General features: G+C 49.1%; 1 protein-coding gene across 1 annotated transcript in view; it reads right to left on the bottom strand.

The window, feature by feature from the left end:
* The window catches only part of FGF9 (fibroblast growth factor 9), a 29,888-nt gene extending 19,664 nt beyond the window's left edge, over window positions 1-10,224 (bottom strand). The window contains exons 1-2 of the mRNA XM_061374594.1: window positions 8,656-10,224; window positions 1,461-1,564 (exon numbers count right to left, since the gene is read on the bottom strand). Coding sequence (XP_061230578.1) covers window positions 1,461-1,564; window positions 8,656-8,932 — 381 coding nt within the window. The 5' untranslated portion in view covers window positions 8,933-10,224. The remainder of the gene's footprint in view (window positions 1-1,460; window positions 1,565-8,655) is intronic.
* Between the last annotated feature and the right edge of the window lie 3,417 nt (window positions 10,225-13,641).

The raw sequence follows: 13,641 nt of genomic DNA, 5'->3' as shown, positions 1-13,641 counted from the left end.
CATCTCCCCTTCTCCCCTGTCCACACATTCTCCATCCCAGCCTTGACCTTCATTCTGCCACCTGTTCTTCTGCCTCCCACATACACTGTCATGATCTGTACCTCCTGGCTTACTCCCCTAGCCGGCTCTTCACTCAGAAGACAGTCCCCTTTTCCTCTCTATCTTCTCTTTCTCACACAAAATGTTATTAGGAAGGGATCAGTGAACCTGGACACCCCTATGAAAACACTTCTGCTGTTCTTCCTGATCGTGCTTCCTCATGTTCCACCACAGATCATGTATAAGGAAGCTGAACTTCCCTCTTTCTCCGTTTTCACCTGTTCAGTCATATCGTTTCCTCTCATTCTCACTGTTGCCCCACTCGGTTTCCTCCCCACCCTTTTCCCAGTTACAATTACTCCCCTCTGATACAGGTACCTTCAGCCACACATGTTTAGGCTACACCTAAAGCCTCTTTGGAAAATGTCCACAATCAGTTGACTATTGCCACCTTCTCCTCCATGTTTCTACTGAACACCAGTGGATACACAGCCTCCCTTCACCCTAGGCACTTGCTTACTTTTCAAACTTGCCATCCTCTTCCTCAAAGACAACTCCTCAAGTCCTTGTCAACTTTGGAGGTTGATATATTGCTAGTAGAAGAGCAGCCTGCCCATTACTATTTGGCGAGTTGCCTGATTGATTTCAGCAGATTTCGGATTCTCCCAGCACATGATGACCTGACGATGATACTCAGGGTGTGAACCCCAGTGTAATACATCAGATGTCTCAACTATTGCAAGGTAAGGGTCACACACACACACACCCTTCTGCCACAAGACAGGCCATGCTGCTAAGAACAGTCGGACATCAGCTGCAGGTAGGGTGGTTTGCCAGCCTAACTCCCATGTCTAAAAGTGGGAGTTTTATTCATCCCTCACACCTGTTACTCTCTCCTGCTGCCATCATCCCTCAGAGACCACCAGCTAAACTTTCAGGACAAGACCACCAACTTTTGCCCTCATTCCTATACCTTTTAACAACTTTTATCCACTCCTATTTCTCATTTTCTCATCCACATATGCCGCCCTTCATCTCCACCTCTACTTCTGTCAGTTCCTAGAAAGCTCTCTGCCTACACACAAAAGATCTCACTTCAGGTCTTTACTGAAAGGACCTGTTTACAAATCTTACAGTACTTCCTTTAGACTTCAGTGACCAGCTCTGACTACCAGTCTCCATTGCTTTTATCTAAATTGTTGCTCATCCGCATTATTACTCATTCCTGATGTTGTCCCCTTTTCATTCTCCCATATTTGTTATACAACCCACAGGGTCTTGCTTTCAATTAGACTGCAAGATATTTAGAACAGAAACAGTGCTCATAAAACACCTAATGCAACGGGAGCTTGTAGGAGCTGGCAAGCATTTTTCCCATAGGATATAAGGATCACAACTGCCCAAGGCTATCAGGAACTTACCGAGCCGTACAGTTCCCCTTTCTCATTCATTCCAAGGTAGAGTCCACTGTCGACTCCTCGGATGCTGACCAAGCCCACTGCTATACTGATAAATTCCAGTATACCTATAAAAAGCAGGAAAAACAAAGAATGTACATGTTGTTTCAATTGAAAGACTTTCTTTCTGATCTCTGGGCAACAAGCAGCTATTTTCACAGGTGTTTTCCCATTTTCAGAGTTGTTTGGAGGAAGACGAGGAACAAATGGATGTATCTTCAAGTACACTAGTTGACCGGTGAAGTTTTTTGAGTCTCTGCTAGAATGATGCATTGCAGAGAGCATGAATATACCAAATAAAAAATTACTCTCAGTCCTCACCATTTCTAAACACAGATCTAAATGTTGGTCATATTCTCGTTTGCACAACAAGACATCCATGCAAAGAAAAAACAGTATTAAAGAACCTGTGAAATTTGTCTTGCAAAATAAATTCTGAAAAAAAATACATTTGAATCAGAATTGTCAGATAAAACTGTTACATACGGAACCAAAAGATCTACTTCCAGGCATCAGGAATATGAGGAAATATGTACTCACAGTATAACCTTCCAGAGGCTTGAGAACTGAAAATCCTTAATATAGTCTCACACATTTCTGTCTAGATAGTAACTGTTCCCGCTGGTGTGTTATTTTTAACTCATCTCAAATGTGAAAATTAATATATTCTAAACCTAAGTAATACTGTATAAATGATTAATTGTTCCCATGCACATAACAACAAGCTCACACGGACATTTGTGCACTAGAGACAAGAACGTTTTGCAGAGAAGACCTGCTTCTACAAAGCTCCTAGGTTCAGCATCAATGTGCATGGTACAGCAAGTATCTGTATCAAAAAGACGGTTTGGGGTTCTTTTGGCATCCTTCTCTCTTCAATGAGGATTCTACTAGCCAAGCCTTGCATAAGCCTACAAGTCGTGTGGAAAAAAATGGAAATTGCTTCCTATATGGGAATGCTTGTGTAGGACTGTAATGATTCCACAGGAGTTAGCCAGCAATGTTCAGAAGCACACTCCTGCATTACGCTACTTTCTGAGCCACAAAATAAAGCCTAGAGTAGCATTTTCAATATGTTTTTGTGAATTTGCATGTCTAAGCACACCGTGTAACTATTTTTAAAGCATAATGGAAACTATATTTAGATTAAATAATAAACCAGCCATGTAGTATTTGTTGAGCCTCAAGTGGCCACTAAAAAAGCACTTTCATGGGGTTTTTTTGAACAATTAACTTGGCATCTCCCTTAAAATAGTTGTACAGTAATCAATAACAGGCATGAATCACATAAATCCAACACAGCACAAGCTGAAGCCAATAGGGAAAATTTATAGCCAAGCTAATGTAAAGATGAAATGTATTCCCTGTAAGGGACTATTGATCATTACCTTATATATTATTCAGTACTACAAACACCCTATTCTTACTGTTTTGATAACCCTGGTTTTAGGCCTGGGCATCTTAAATTATTCTCTACATATGCACAAATAAAAAATACTGGGAGGAAATATTTAGTAAGTAAGGAATTATTTTTTTTAAGTAATAAAAAGTGGAAGAATGCTGTTCATCTGGTATATGGAGTATCTCAGATACAATCGATCCATTGAAACTATTTAAACATTTCCATTATATTTGGACATGCGATACTTCCAGATTTCTTACTAAGGCTTTTTCTGTAAAGCTTTTACCAAAATATCGTATTACCTGATACATATTACCAAGCAATTTTAGCTGAGGTTAAATCTTATGTTAAGTGTGTATTATACCATACTATAGCTAAGTTAGGAAGTCTGACATCTTTCACCTCAGTATAAATGTAGTCTTTAAATGCTGTCCTCATTTCAAATATTTGGGTGCATGCTGCTTAGCATGTCGAAAGAACACAAAAAGCATTGTCACATCTTATTGTAAGTGCAGAAAATTAATTTATGGTACTTGGCGAAGAGCAAGAGCATGTCCCTGCCCAGGGCAGGGGGGCTGGAACTACATGATCTTTAAAGTCCCTTCCAACCCAAACCATTCTATGACTGTATGATCTTTGAGATCAAAATAGAGACTTCTAGAAGGACTTGGGGGTGCTAGTCGATGAGAAAATGAACATGAGCCGGCAGTGTGCGCTTGCAGCCCAGAAAGCCAAACGTATCCTGGGCTGCATCAAAAGGAGTGTGACCAGCAGGTCAAAGGAGGTGATCCTGCCCCTTTATTCTGCTCTGCTGAGACCTCACCTGGAGTACTGTGTACAGTTCTGGTGTCCTCAACATAAAAAGGACATGAAACTGTTGGAACAAGTCCAGAGGAGGGCCACAAGAATGATCAGGGGACTGGAGCACCTCCCGTATGAAGATCAGCTGAGAAAGTTGGGACTGTTCAGCCTGGAGAAGAGAAGGCTGCGTGGAGACCACATAGCAGCCTTCTAGTATCTGAAGGGGGCATATAGGGATGCTGGGGATGGACTCTTCATTAGGGACTGTAGTGATAGGACAAGGGGTAATGGGTTAAAACTTAAACAGGGGAAGTTTAAATTGGATATAAGGAGGAAATTCTTTCCTGTTAGGTTGGTGAGGCACTGGAATAGGTTGCCCAGGGAGGTTGTGAATGCTTCATCCCTGGCAGTGTTCAAGGCCAGGTTGGACGAGGCCTTGGGTAATATAGTTTAGAGCGAGGTGTCCCTGCCCATGGCAGGGGGGTTGGAACTTGATGATCTTAAGGTCCTTTCCAACCCTAACTATTCTATGATTCTTAATTTGAAATATTCAAAAGCCTATTCACAGCAAGCTGTGTGTGCCATGCTGATAAGCCCTTCAAGAGATTAACTGAGGCCAAGCATGCAGTCTTACATGAATCTTGCCAGTTTAAGGACTGCATGATGTGGCCCAGCACTCCAGTGAATATTTTCACTGCATGGTTTCTGCAATATACAGATGGCACTTAGGACTTGAACCAGATATTAAAATAGATATTCCTATTCAAAATGAGGATGGACCAAACAAAAATCAGGACAGCTGCAAACTTTAGAAGCTCGGGCCCTATTTATAAGCAATGGGGAAGAGAAAAAAAAGCAGAGAGGAAATAACTGTCTCCGTACATAGGATGCAGAATATCTTCTTGTCAGACACGTCAGACACTGGTTTCTTTAATGAAACCAAGGCAAAGATCTACTCCACAAAGGGGTTAGGAAGAAACTTTTTGGGAAAGTTATTTTTTTACATGTCCCCATCAGCCCTTCACGCACCTTCCTCCACATGACACAGCTTTGAGAATGCTGAATGGAAGCAGAACACCAGTGTGGCCATGAAGGCAGCCGTGCTCTCCTGCCAGGGTCACAGGAGAGAGGAGGTGGGTGGCTTACACAGTGAAATTTTAACTTCCATCTAGTCTAGCTCTGGTGAACAACGGACCTACAGCATTTGCCTTGGCTTTAAGCAACGGACATCTCTGCAGCTACGCTTCTTTTTGTTGTTGCTGTTCCGCCCTTTGCACATTTTTGTCTTTGGCTATATATAGGCTGTCTTTGTATTGCTAGATTGAAGGAGTTTAGCTTCCGCTGAGCACCCTAACACACCATCCAAGGCAACGAATACAGTAAACGAGCATCTCTGCCATCCACTTATTTGTACGACTTCCAGGGGAAGCGGAGAGAAAGACGGCGGCTAGGGCCCGCAGGCGGAGCGGGTCTCTGAGGCTGTGCTGCCGTGTGCTCGGCAGGCAGCCATCCACCCGGGGGAGAGCCGAGGGGTGAGGGACGCGCAGCCCCTCGCGGCTGGGAAGCTACGGGAGGCCAGCCCTGGGCCGGGCTTCCCCGGCTCCCCCCTCCCACGGCTGCGGCGCTCGGCCGCTCTGAGCGCGCCGCGGGGACACATCCCGCCGCTCGCAGCTGCCACCGCTCCGCCCGCTCCTCCGCAGGATGCCAATTAGGAGGCGGGAGTGCAGACAGCCACGGCCCCCCAGGAGGCTCTTCCAGCGCCCTCCGCCCCCCCCCCAGCCGCTCGCATCCCCTCCCCTCCACAACGCTCAATCGCAGAAGAGACTGTGGGAGCTGCTGGGGGCTCTGCTCTCCCTCCAAAACCTGCCCCCCGATTCCCACTCCCGGGGGCCAGAGCCCTCTGCATGCATCACCTCCCCCCTCGCTCTGGTCTGCCGGCTCTCCCCGGAGACAGAACGGGTTGGGGATGAGGGAGGTGTGGAAGGTGCAGCCCCGCTCCCCGCATCCAGCAGCAGAAGGGCCCTCCTCCCCGAGCTGAGCCCCGTGCACTGCCCGGCGCTCGACCCCCTTGCCAGCCCGAGGGCCGGGGCGGGCAGGGCGTGCTGGAGTGTCGAGAGGGCGGGCGGCTGCGCGGCTCCCGCGGATGATTAACGCAGCGGTTCTTTGCAGCAGCAGGTCCCGGGGAGCGGAGGTCACCTGCTGACAAGCTTTTTTTTCCCTTCCTTTTCCTGCATGCTCCTATTTTTTTAATGCTGTGCATGCAGTACTTGTGCTGACGCACAGAGGCACGCCTCTCCACTGTTACAGAGTTCCTGAATTTACAATGACTCCACTGTCTAGCAAATGCCCTAGACGAAAGGAGACTGCCTCAAAAATCTTTCTCTTGTGACCCGGCAGAGATAAGGCTTTGATCACCTGCGATCGCATTACGGGGGGGACCGAGGCGGGCTCTCCCGGGGAGCTTTTCTTTGAGAAATGAGCATCTTGCTGCAGGAATTGCGAAATGCCAGGGCTCCCAGAACCGGGCGAGTATAGACACACAATATGGCTCGGCTTATTGTATGCAATAGGCACGCATCCAACATAGCATCACAAAAGAATTACTCTTATCTGATGTCTCTCCAGAGGTGTGTGTGCGTGTGCGTGTGTGTGTGTGTGTGTGTGCGGGGAGGGGAGGGGGATTCCCACAGGGCAGAGCCCAGGGAGGAGTTTACTCTCAGCCCCCGGGATTTTCTCTTTGTCCTCCTTATTCCTGGAGGAAAACTTCTGCTGACTCGCTCCCTCAGATCTCCCCCCCCCCTTTCCCCTCCCCATGCAGGTTTCCCGCACACGCTGAAAGGAGACCAAGTTAGCCCGGGCTCCCCCAGGTAGCTCCCGAGTTGGGATGCCGACCTTCCCAGGATCATTGGAAAACCTTCCGATCACCGTAACCCAAACAGCATCAGCTATTCGGTCACCACAGCAGCACAACAGCAATGCTAAGGCACCCATAGAAAAGCACCGTGATCCCTTACCCGCCCCAAAACAAGCCGGGAGCCCCAACGCATGCCATGGCATTGCCCTGCCCCGTCTGCTCGACGCCGGACCGAGCAGGGGCATCACCGGCGCGCTCTGTGAGAGAGGAGTTATCACAGGGGCGCGTCCTGGGGAGGAGCAGGCGAACAAACAGGGAAGGAAAAAAAAAAAACAAAATACATCTATTTAAAGCCAAGGCGCTGCAAGGGCTGGAGGAGCTGCTCCTCGGAATTGTCAGCTTCCTACAACTGCAGCGGGAAAGCCATTTGTAAAAATAGACGCCGCGAATAACATGGTCGCTGCCGCCTTGTGAAGGGAGCAGCTGGCGGCCCTCCCCCGGGGCTATCGGCCCCCCCAGCCCCTGCTGCCGGTGCGCACAGCGCCGTGGCAGCCCTACACCTGCCGCCCGCCCCGCACCGCACCCGCTCTGTGTGCCCGCACCCGCAGCGGCAAACCTGCGGCTGTGCTACAGCGTCTGCCTGTGTGTGTCAAGCAAAATGCCTAGATGCGAAAACCCCCACTCCCCTCCCTGCGCGGCTGCCTCAAACACTTTCCGCACTTTCTCTCGCCAGCATGCGTGGATGTTGCGCCCCCGGGGCAGCCTCGACACCCCCCAAACGCCGCAGGGGACACCGGGCGGGCGGCGTGGGAATGAGACATAGCCCGGGAGCAGTGTGAGGGTGTCCGGGAGCAGCGGCCGGCGGGGGATGGAGTATAAACCTGCGCCCATGCAAGCCTCAGCCCTCTGCCTCCCCCCCCCCCCCTTCCCTTCTGCGCCCTTTGGAGATCGTCTCCTGCCATACCGGCGTTATCTAAACAGCTTCACAAAGCAATAAAATACAGCTTAGATATCGTTCAACATCTGGCATTAAAATGCGAAGACAGAAAAAAAAAATCACCACAGGACTTTGTTTTTACGACCGAATCTAAGTGCTGTCAGGTTCGTTCTCTCACAAGTTAACTCCTTCCAACAGCTGGGAGCGTGGCGAGCTAACCTGGCATGTTTTCCTCACCCCTCCTTTAAAAAAAACCCTCAACAATAACCCAAAGAATCAGCTTCTTCAGGCTGGTTTAGTTACTTTCGTGCATTCGGTCTGCAGGGCCTTAAAGAGAGTCCCTGCCATCAGAAACTCCAGGCCCGCTTCCCTCGGGTGTGGGATTCCCGGGTGAGCGGTCACAGACTCTGGAGAGCGTCCGGAGCCACGAGCCCTCCAGCTCTGGCTGCTGAGTCACAAATAGCGTCCCCTGGAAACGAGATCCAGGGAACACTCTTGCGAACTCCCTGCCAGCTGGACACGCCACCCAGCTCGGGAAAGGCCGCGTTTAGCGCAGGCTACCCGGCGGGTTTGGGTGAGTACGGACCCCACCTGCGCTCCCTCCTTCCCGGGGCGCCGGGCCCCGGCTGCGGGGTGCAGGTCGGCGGACGCTGCTGGTGAAGCCGCGCCGAGAAGCGAACTAGGCTGGGTTTGCATTTCGAGCAGTTACTAGGGCAGATAATCGGCAGAGAAAACGAAAGAAAAGCCCTCGTTAATTTGCGTACGGACGACAGCCACTCCCTTCAGGAAACTCGGTGAATTTTAAATTGTAGTGGTTAATGATTAAACCCCCTTTAAACTCGCGAAATCAAATCATCCAGCAGAAACGTCCCGAGCAAAAATGCCACCGCCGCCACCAGCGCCTCCCAGTACGAGCCTGCTCTGAAGCAGAACTTGGGGCTACACAGCATCGCTGCCCCAGCCTGAAGACTCCGGCGGGGGCTCCCGCTCCGCAGCTGTTGTTCATCCGCAACCCCGGACACATCCGTGTTCACCTCCGCGGCTCAGCCAGCAGCACCCCACACACGTCCCCGCAACCCTTGCCGTCCCCCCGCCGTCCCCCCACCCGCAGTTCTGCTCCCGTATTTCATCACATGGCCACTAAAGGGTTAAGGATAATACCTACCAAATCTGCTGTGGTCTTGCCTGGTTCCCTGGATAGTACCATTGGGGAAGATTTCTAAATGAAATCCAGTCCTGCAGTATAGCTGCCTCCGCCTGAGGATCCCCTTTAAATGGTCCAAGTCCGTGACCGCAGGGCCCCTGGGCAGCCCACCTGCCTCAGACTGACCCAGGTGGTCACTTAACAAAACCGGGCTATCCACCGGCAAAACGGGCACATTCCCAAAGGGTACTGCGTCCTGCACACCGAAATAGTTCCCAACTTCACCTAAGGGAGCCATCAGAAGATTCTGCTTTTAGAGAATAAGAATAAACAATAATGATGGTGCCAAACCCAGGAGATATAAGATTAGGTATATTCCACTCCTCTCCCCTCCCTAGCGCAGTTACAGAGAAAATGTTCTTTCTTCAATCCATTAAACGCATAAATAAAAGTAATATTCTCTTTTGACTGGTACAGGTTCAAGGTCAAACCAGTTAGTCTAAGAAACCACCACTTTATACTCACACACTGACATATTTATAAACATATAGATGTGTATATCTATATAAATGCATATATCCCCAGCTCTTAGCAAGCAATACGGTCTTCAGCCCATCCAAGTGTAATAAAGAAAAAAATCCGTAGTTTCTCCATTTGGTTTAAGATAAGAATGACCATAGCAACTTAAATACCTAGGCGTTATAGGGATTTTTTTTTTTTTAAGATGCACAGGCTACGTCAGGATTTATGGATTCTGACTCCAGAAAGGCATGCGCTGTTTTTACTCTATAACAGACTGCATACATCAGCATGAATCCTGCAAAGGGGGAGGGGGGGAATCTCACGTTGTTGGCTGAGATAAATCCAAAAAAAAAAAAAAAAAGGAAAAAAGAAAAAGGAAAAAAAAAAAAAACTTTTGACGTCCAAATCTATTATCCAGAATTCTCAGGAGGCTCAGCAGATGTCCACTGGTTTAGAATTATTGACGATCCACAAGCAAAGCAGCAACATACAAGTGCTTGTGTCTTTCTTGGCTGGCTCGGAACAGGTGTTGCTTCTGCAGGGCTCCCTGTGAAATGTTGTACTCCAGCACTGAGCTGCAGCTCTTGACTGTGGATCTCCATCCAGCACGCAGACTGGCGCAGGAAGGCATTGGGCTGGGTTTAAGGTAGTCCTGATTGCTGCTGGAAGGATTCTCCGAGGTCCTAGCGCTCAGCCCTACCTGCTGCAATACAGAGCCGCTTCCAGCGCCAGGCACGGCGTGGAGCGGCTCTTGCTGCTCTGCGGCAGCGCGGCGCACGCAAGCAAATAAATAAATAAGTGGGCGAAACTTTGGGGGAGGAAAAAAGCGGCGCGATGCTAAATATATCGAGCCCGCCCGCTGCGGGAACCGGGCTCCTCGGGAGATGCCCGCATAGCCCGAGTCGCCCTTGACATTGGCGGGGGGAGCGAGGCGGGCAGCGCCCAACCAGCGGAGCCCGGCCTAGCCGCTCCGCTCTGCCCCGCCGCAGGGGAGGCGGAGGCGCGGCCGCCCCGCAGCGCGGCCCCGGCCCGCGGTTCAGGTAACCGGCTGCCGCTGTCTCAGACGGGGTTGAAACTCGGCTCCGGGCAGGCAAACCGGGGGGGCGCGGGAAGTTTGGGAGCTGAGGCAGAGGGGGGTTATCGGCCACGCCGCGGTTTTCCCCTTCTCCACGCCGGCCCGCTGCAGCCCTGCCGCTCTGCCCCTGCGCGACCCGGGGTGCAGTGCTGGAGGTGCCGCCGCGGGAGCGGGTCGCGCTAGGGCCCCGCCGCCTCCGCTGCCGCCCGGGGCGCTCCGGGGGCGAACCGCGGCCCCCGGCTCGACCCGGGGCTATAAGAGCGCAGTGGAGGGGAGAGGCGGGCGGGAGGTGTCGCCGGGGGGGGGGGGGTGGGTGGTGGGGGTGCCTGTGCCAAGTACGTGTTGTCCCTCCATCCCCCCCTAAAAAAAGAAGTTACCGCCAAGAGAGACCCGGCGGCGGGAGGAGGGGAGAGAGGATTTTTCTTAAGATGCTAAGGATTCGTGTTATGGGGGTTTTGCTGCTTTGATATAGCTGCATTAATTAGCAAAGGGACAGAAGGGTTTCCTGCCTTTGCAGAAGGTTGCTCAAGGACCCGGCACGATGCAGAGGCTTGTGTGAAGGAGAGGACGGCTCTGGCAGCCCCTTAAGTGCAAATCCCAAAGATAGGCTTTTTTTTTTTTTTGGGGGGGGGGGCGTGGGGAGAGCGAGTGAGGCAGGGAGAAAAGGAGAAGAAACATAATATCTTGGGGGCTGGAGGAAGAGATTGTATGGCGTGAATGATGATGTGCATCACTGAGGTGGTGGGGCCCGGGAAGGTCACTGGTGGAGACAGAGCTCGGGAGGAAAATTTTGCAAGGAGGTTAATTAAAAATAACTGACTCTGCATGTCCTGCTGCTCAGTGGGCATGCGGCACAGGGGGCAGCTCTCCTCGCCTTCCCCACAACAGAAAAAGGCAGCTCAGGTCTGACTGGTGCAGCCTTTCTGCATCCAACCCCCTTGCCACGGTGACTTTACACTTGAGAGGGGGGGAAAGAGACTTCTAGTTTCCATGTCTAGTTGCGAAACTGCAGCAGGGAAAGGCTATGTCCTGAACCCCCACAGACCTTTCAGGAACTGACACAGTCCATGTCAGTGGTGCATGACCCACCTCCCTTTCATTTGACTCCATCAGTCTTTGCTGCTCTTTGAAGGATGGGATGGAGAAGCTTCAGAGCAGGGTCCCACTGTGGTAGTTCTGTACAATCCCACAGAAAGAAACAGTTGCTGCATGCCAGTCCATCCATTTTGATATGTAAGCACAGACAAGCCTCCAACAAAAAGGAGGAAAGACAGTGTTCTCTGGTAAATGGTTCCATAGCATTTACCCTGTATATTGGGTTTAAGGACACTGCTCTTACACACACACACTGGTTGTATCAGAGCGAACATCTGCAGAATGACTTGGAAAAAACTGCAGAACTCACCATGTCAAAAATCATTATTCTTTATCAACTGGATCCTGGCAGTACCCAGAGGCCCCGTTCAGGGCTTACAGTCCTATTGTGTCGGATACTGTAGACACATGTAATAAGAGAGATGGTCTATGCCCAAAGAGCTTATGATCTTAACCCATGATGAAAGACAACAGGTGTATACCACAGACCCATGGGGGAAGGATAAGGGAAAAGCAGTCTTGAGAATAAAAAGCAACAGGCCTGGCCAATGACAAGTGTTTGGTGTCAGAAAGAAGTTTTAAGGAGATTTGAAGGAGAACAATAAAGGAGCTGTATGGTTATTAACGGGAAGGGTTTTTTCCATGCGTAAATTTGGCTAACTTGGAAAAGAACATAAAATTGCTTGTTAGGCACTTGGATTGCTGAAAAGTGAAGGTTTGTGCCACTGGGAAAATAGAAGGAATATAGCAAAGTGACTGAAAGGCCTGCTATCTGGTGTGCATCTTGGTCCAGAAACAACTGGGAAAGAGGCTCCCAATTCCTTTTCAGTGCTTTAAAATTTACATTTCTAGTCCTATGGAATTTTTCCTTCTAGTGCAGGCTTCAGTACTTTCCATTTTGTACTTTCCAGCAGCATACCTTATGAAAAATACCTGAAGGTAAAGAAGAAAGTATTGATAGAGTTGCCTTTTTTTTTTTTTTAAGATACTTAAAGCCCACAGATTATTTGCTATAGGAACTTTAGTGTTATAAAAGTGTTATCTAAGTTAAGGCTTTGATGTCTGAATTACTCATAAGTATCAAAGCCACACATGAATTATGCAGGACATCCCCAAAATTATACCCATCTGTGAGTAGGTGGTGTTCCAACCCTGCTTCACATAAAATCTATGTGTGATGTGTAATGTCAAACTTACCCCTTGCACAAGTCTGGCATTACTGATAGCTGGGGCTGCATTAAAAACCTACGCTTTTATCCCCAAGACACTGAGGTGGGAACATCCCTACTCCTTGCTCCCCTCCACTCGAGATTCACACCCACTTCCCTTATACCCTCCTGGAATCAAAGGCTGCATCTGCCACAGTGAGTCACCAAGAGCTTACTCATCAGTTTATGCAGGATTTTAACTCCTGCAAGCAGAGCTGGGTCAGGAGGAGCCTGCATTTCTTGGGGAGTTCCTGGCACACGTGCTCCTCACATGTACCACACTAGGGTGACACCTCTGGCAAGGCTTAGAGATTATGACATTTTTCTTTCTTTTTTATAAACACTGATTCATCTGTACTGTGCCGACCAGTTCAGCTGTACAGGAACTTTTCGCATATTGATTTTTGAATGTCATTTAAAGAAAATAAATCAGCCTGCTATAAGAAATGATTGTTTGGGGGGTTTATTGGTTGTTGGTTTGGGGTTTTTTTTTCATTCCTCCATGCTGTGTAATTTCACCAAAGTGCCTAACTCATTTATTTCCCAGCCTTGCAGATGCAGAACTGGAAGACTTACATTACTGAAAACACAGGTGCTGTGACTTCCCCCTGACATACACGGCGTTTGCCACTTTTACTAAGACGCTGAGTCAGCAAACTTTTAAAAGCTGCTTTTTAATAAATTGACAAGAATATAGAAAGTGATGCCATTTACAGTTTTCTTTAAAAATAAGATTTTTAGGGTACTTTGAAGCATGATTTAAACCTGGGTATGATAACTATTAATTCATCTCGCCTCACTTAAGGCTGCTGCAATGGAGACATCAAGATCTAAACTACTTGTTCTTTTAACACAGAAAAATAGGAGCAATTTTAGGGCACAAATCATCTGACCTATTCTGGGAGCCTACTTTAGGATGACGTGACTCATGTTCTGAAGACGCTTAATTCTCCCTCGTGTATGAAGGGAGCCTATATTAGATACAGACTTTTACATGACAGAGGTCTAGATGGGACTGGATGGATCCCACCTGCTGCACTATACATGTGATTCAGCATTTCCCCAGAATGGCTGGTGAGAGCACGAAACTATTAATATAGTTGCACA

This window comes from Neopsephotus bourkii, unplaced genomic scaffold (genome assembly GCF_033783945.1).
Source record: "Neopsephotus bourkii isolate Nb327-2 ecotype Australia unplaced genomic scaffold, CSIRO-AGI_Nbou_v1 NB_1638, whole genome shotgun sequence".
NCBI lineage: Eukaryota > Metazoa > Chordata > Aves > Psittaciformes > Psittacidae > Neopsephotus > Neopsephotus bourkii.
This window is presented reverse-complemented; position numbering and strand designations above follow the sequence as displayed.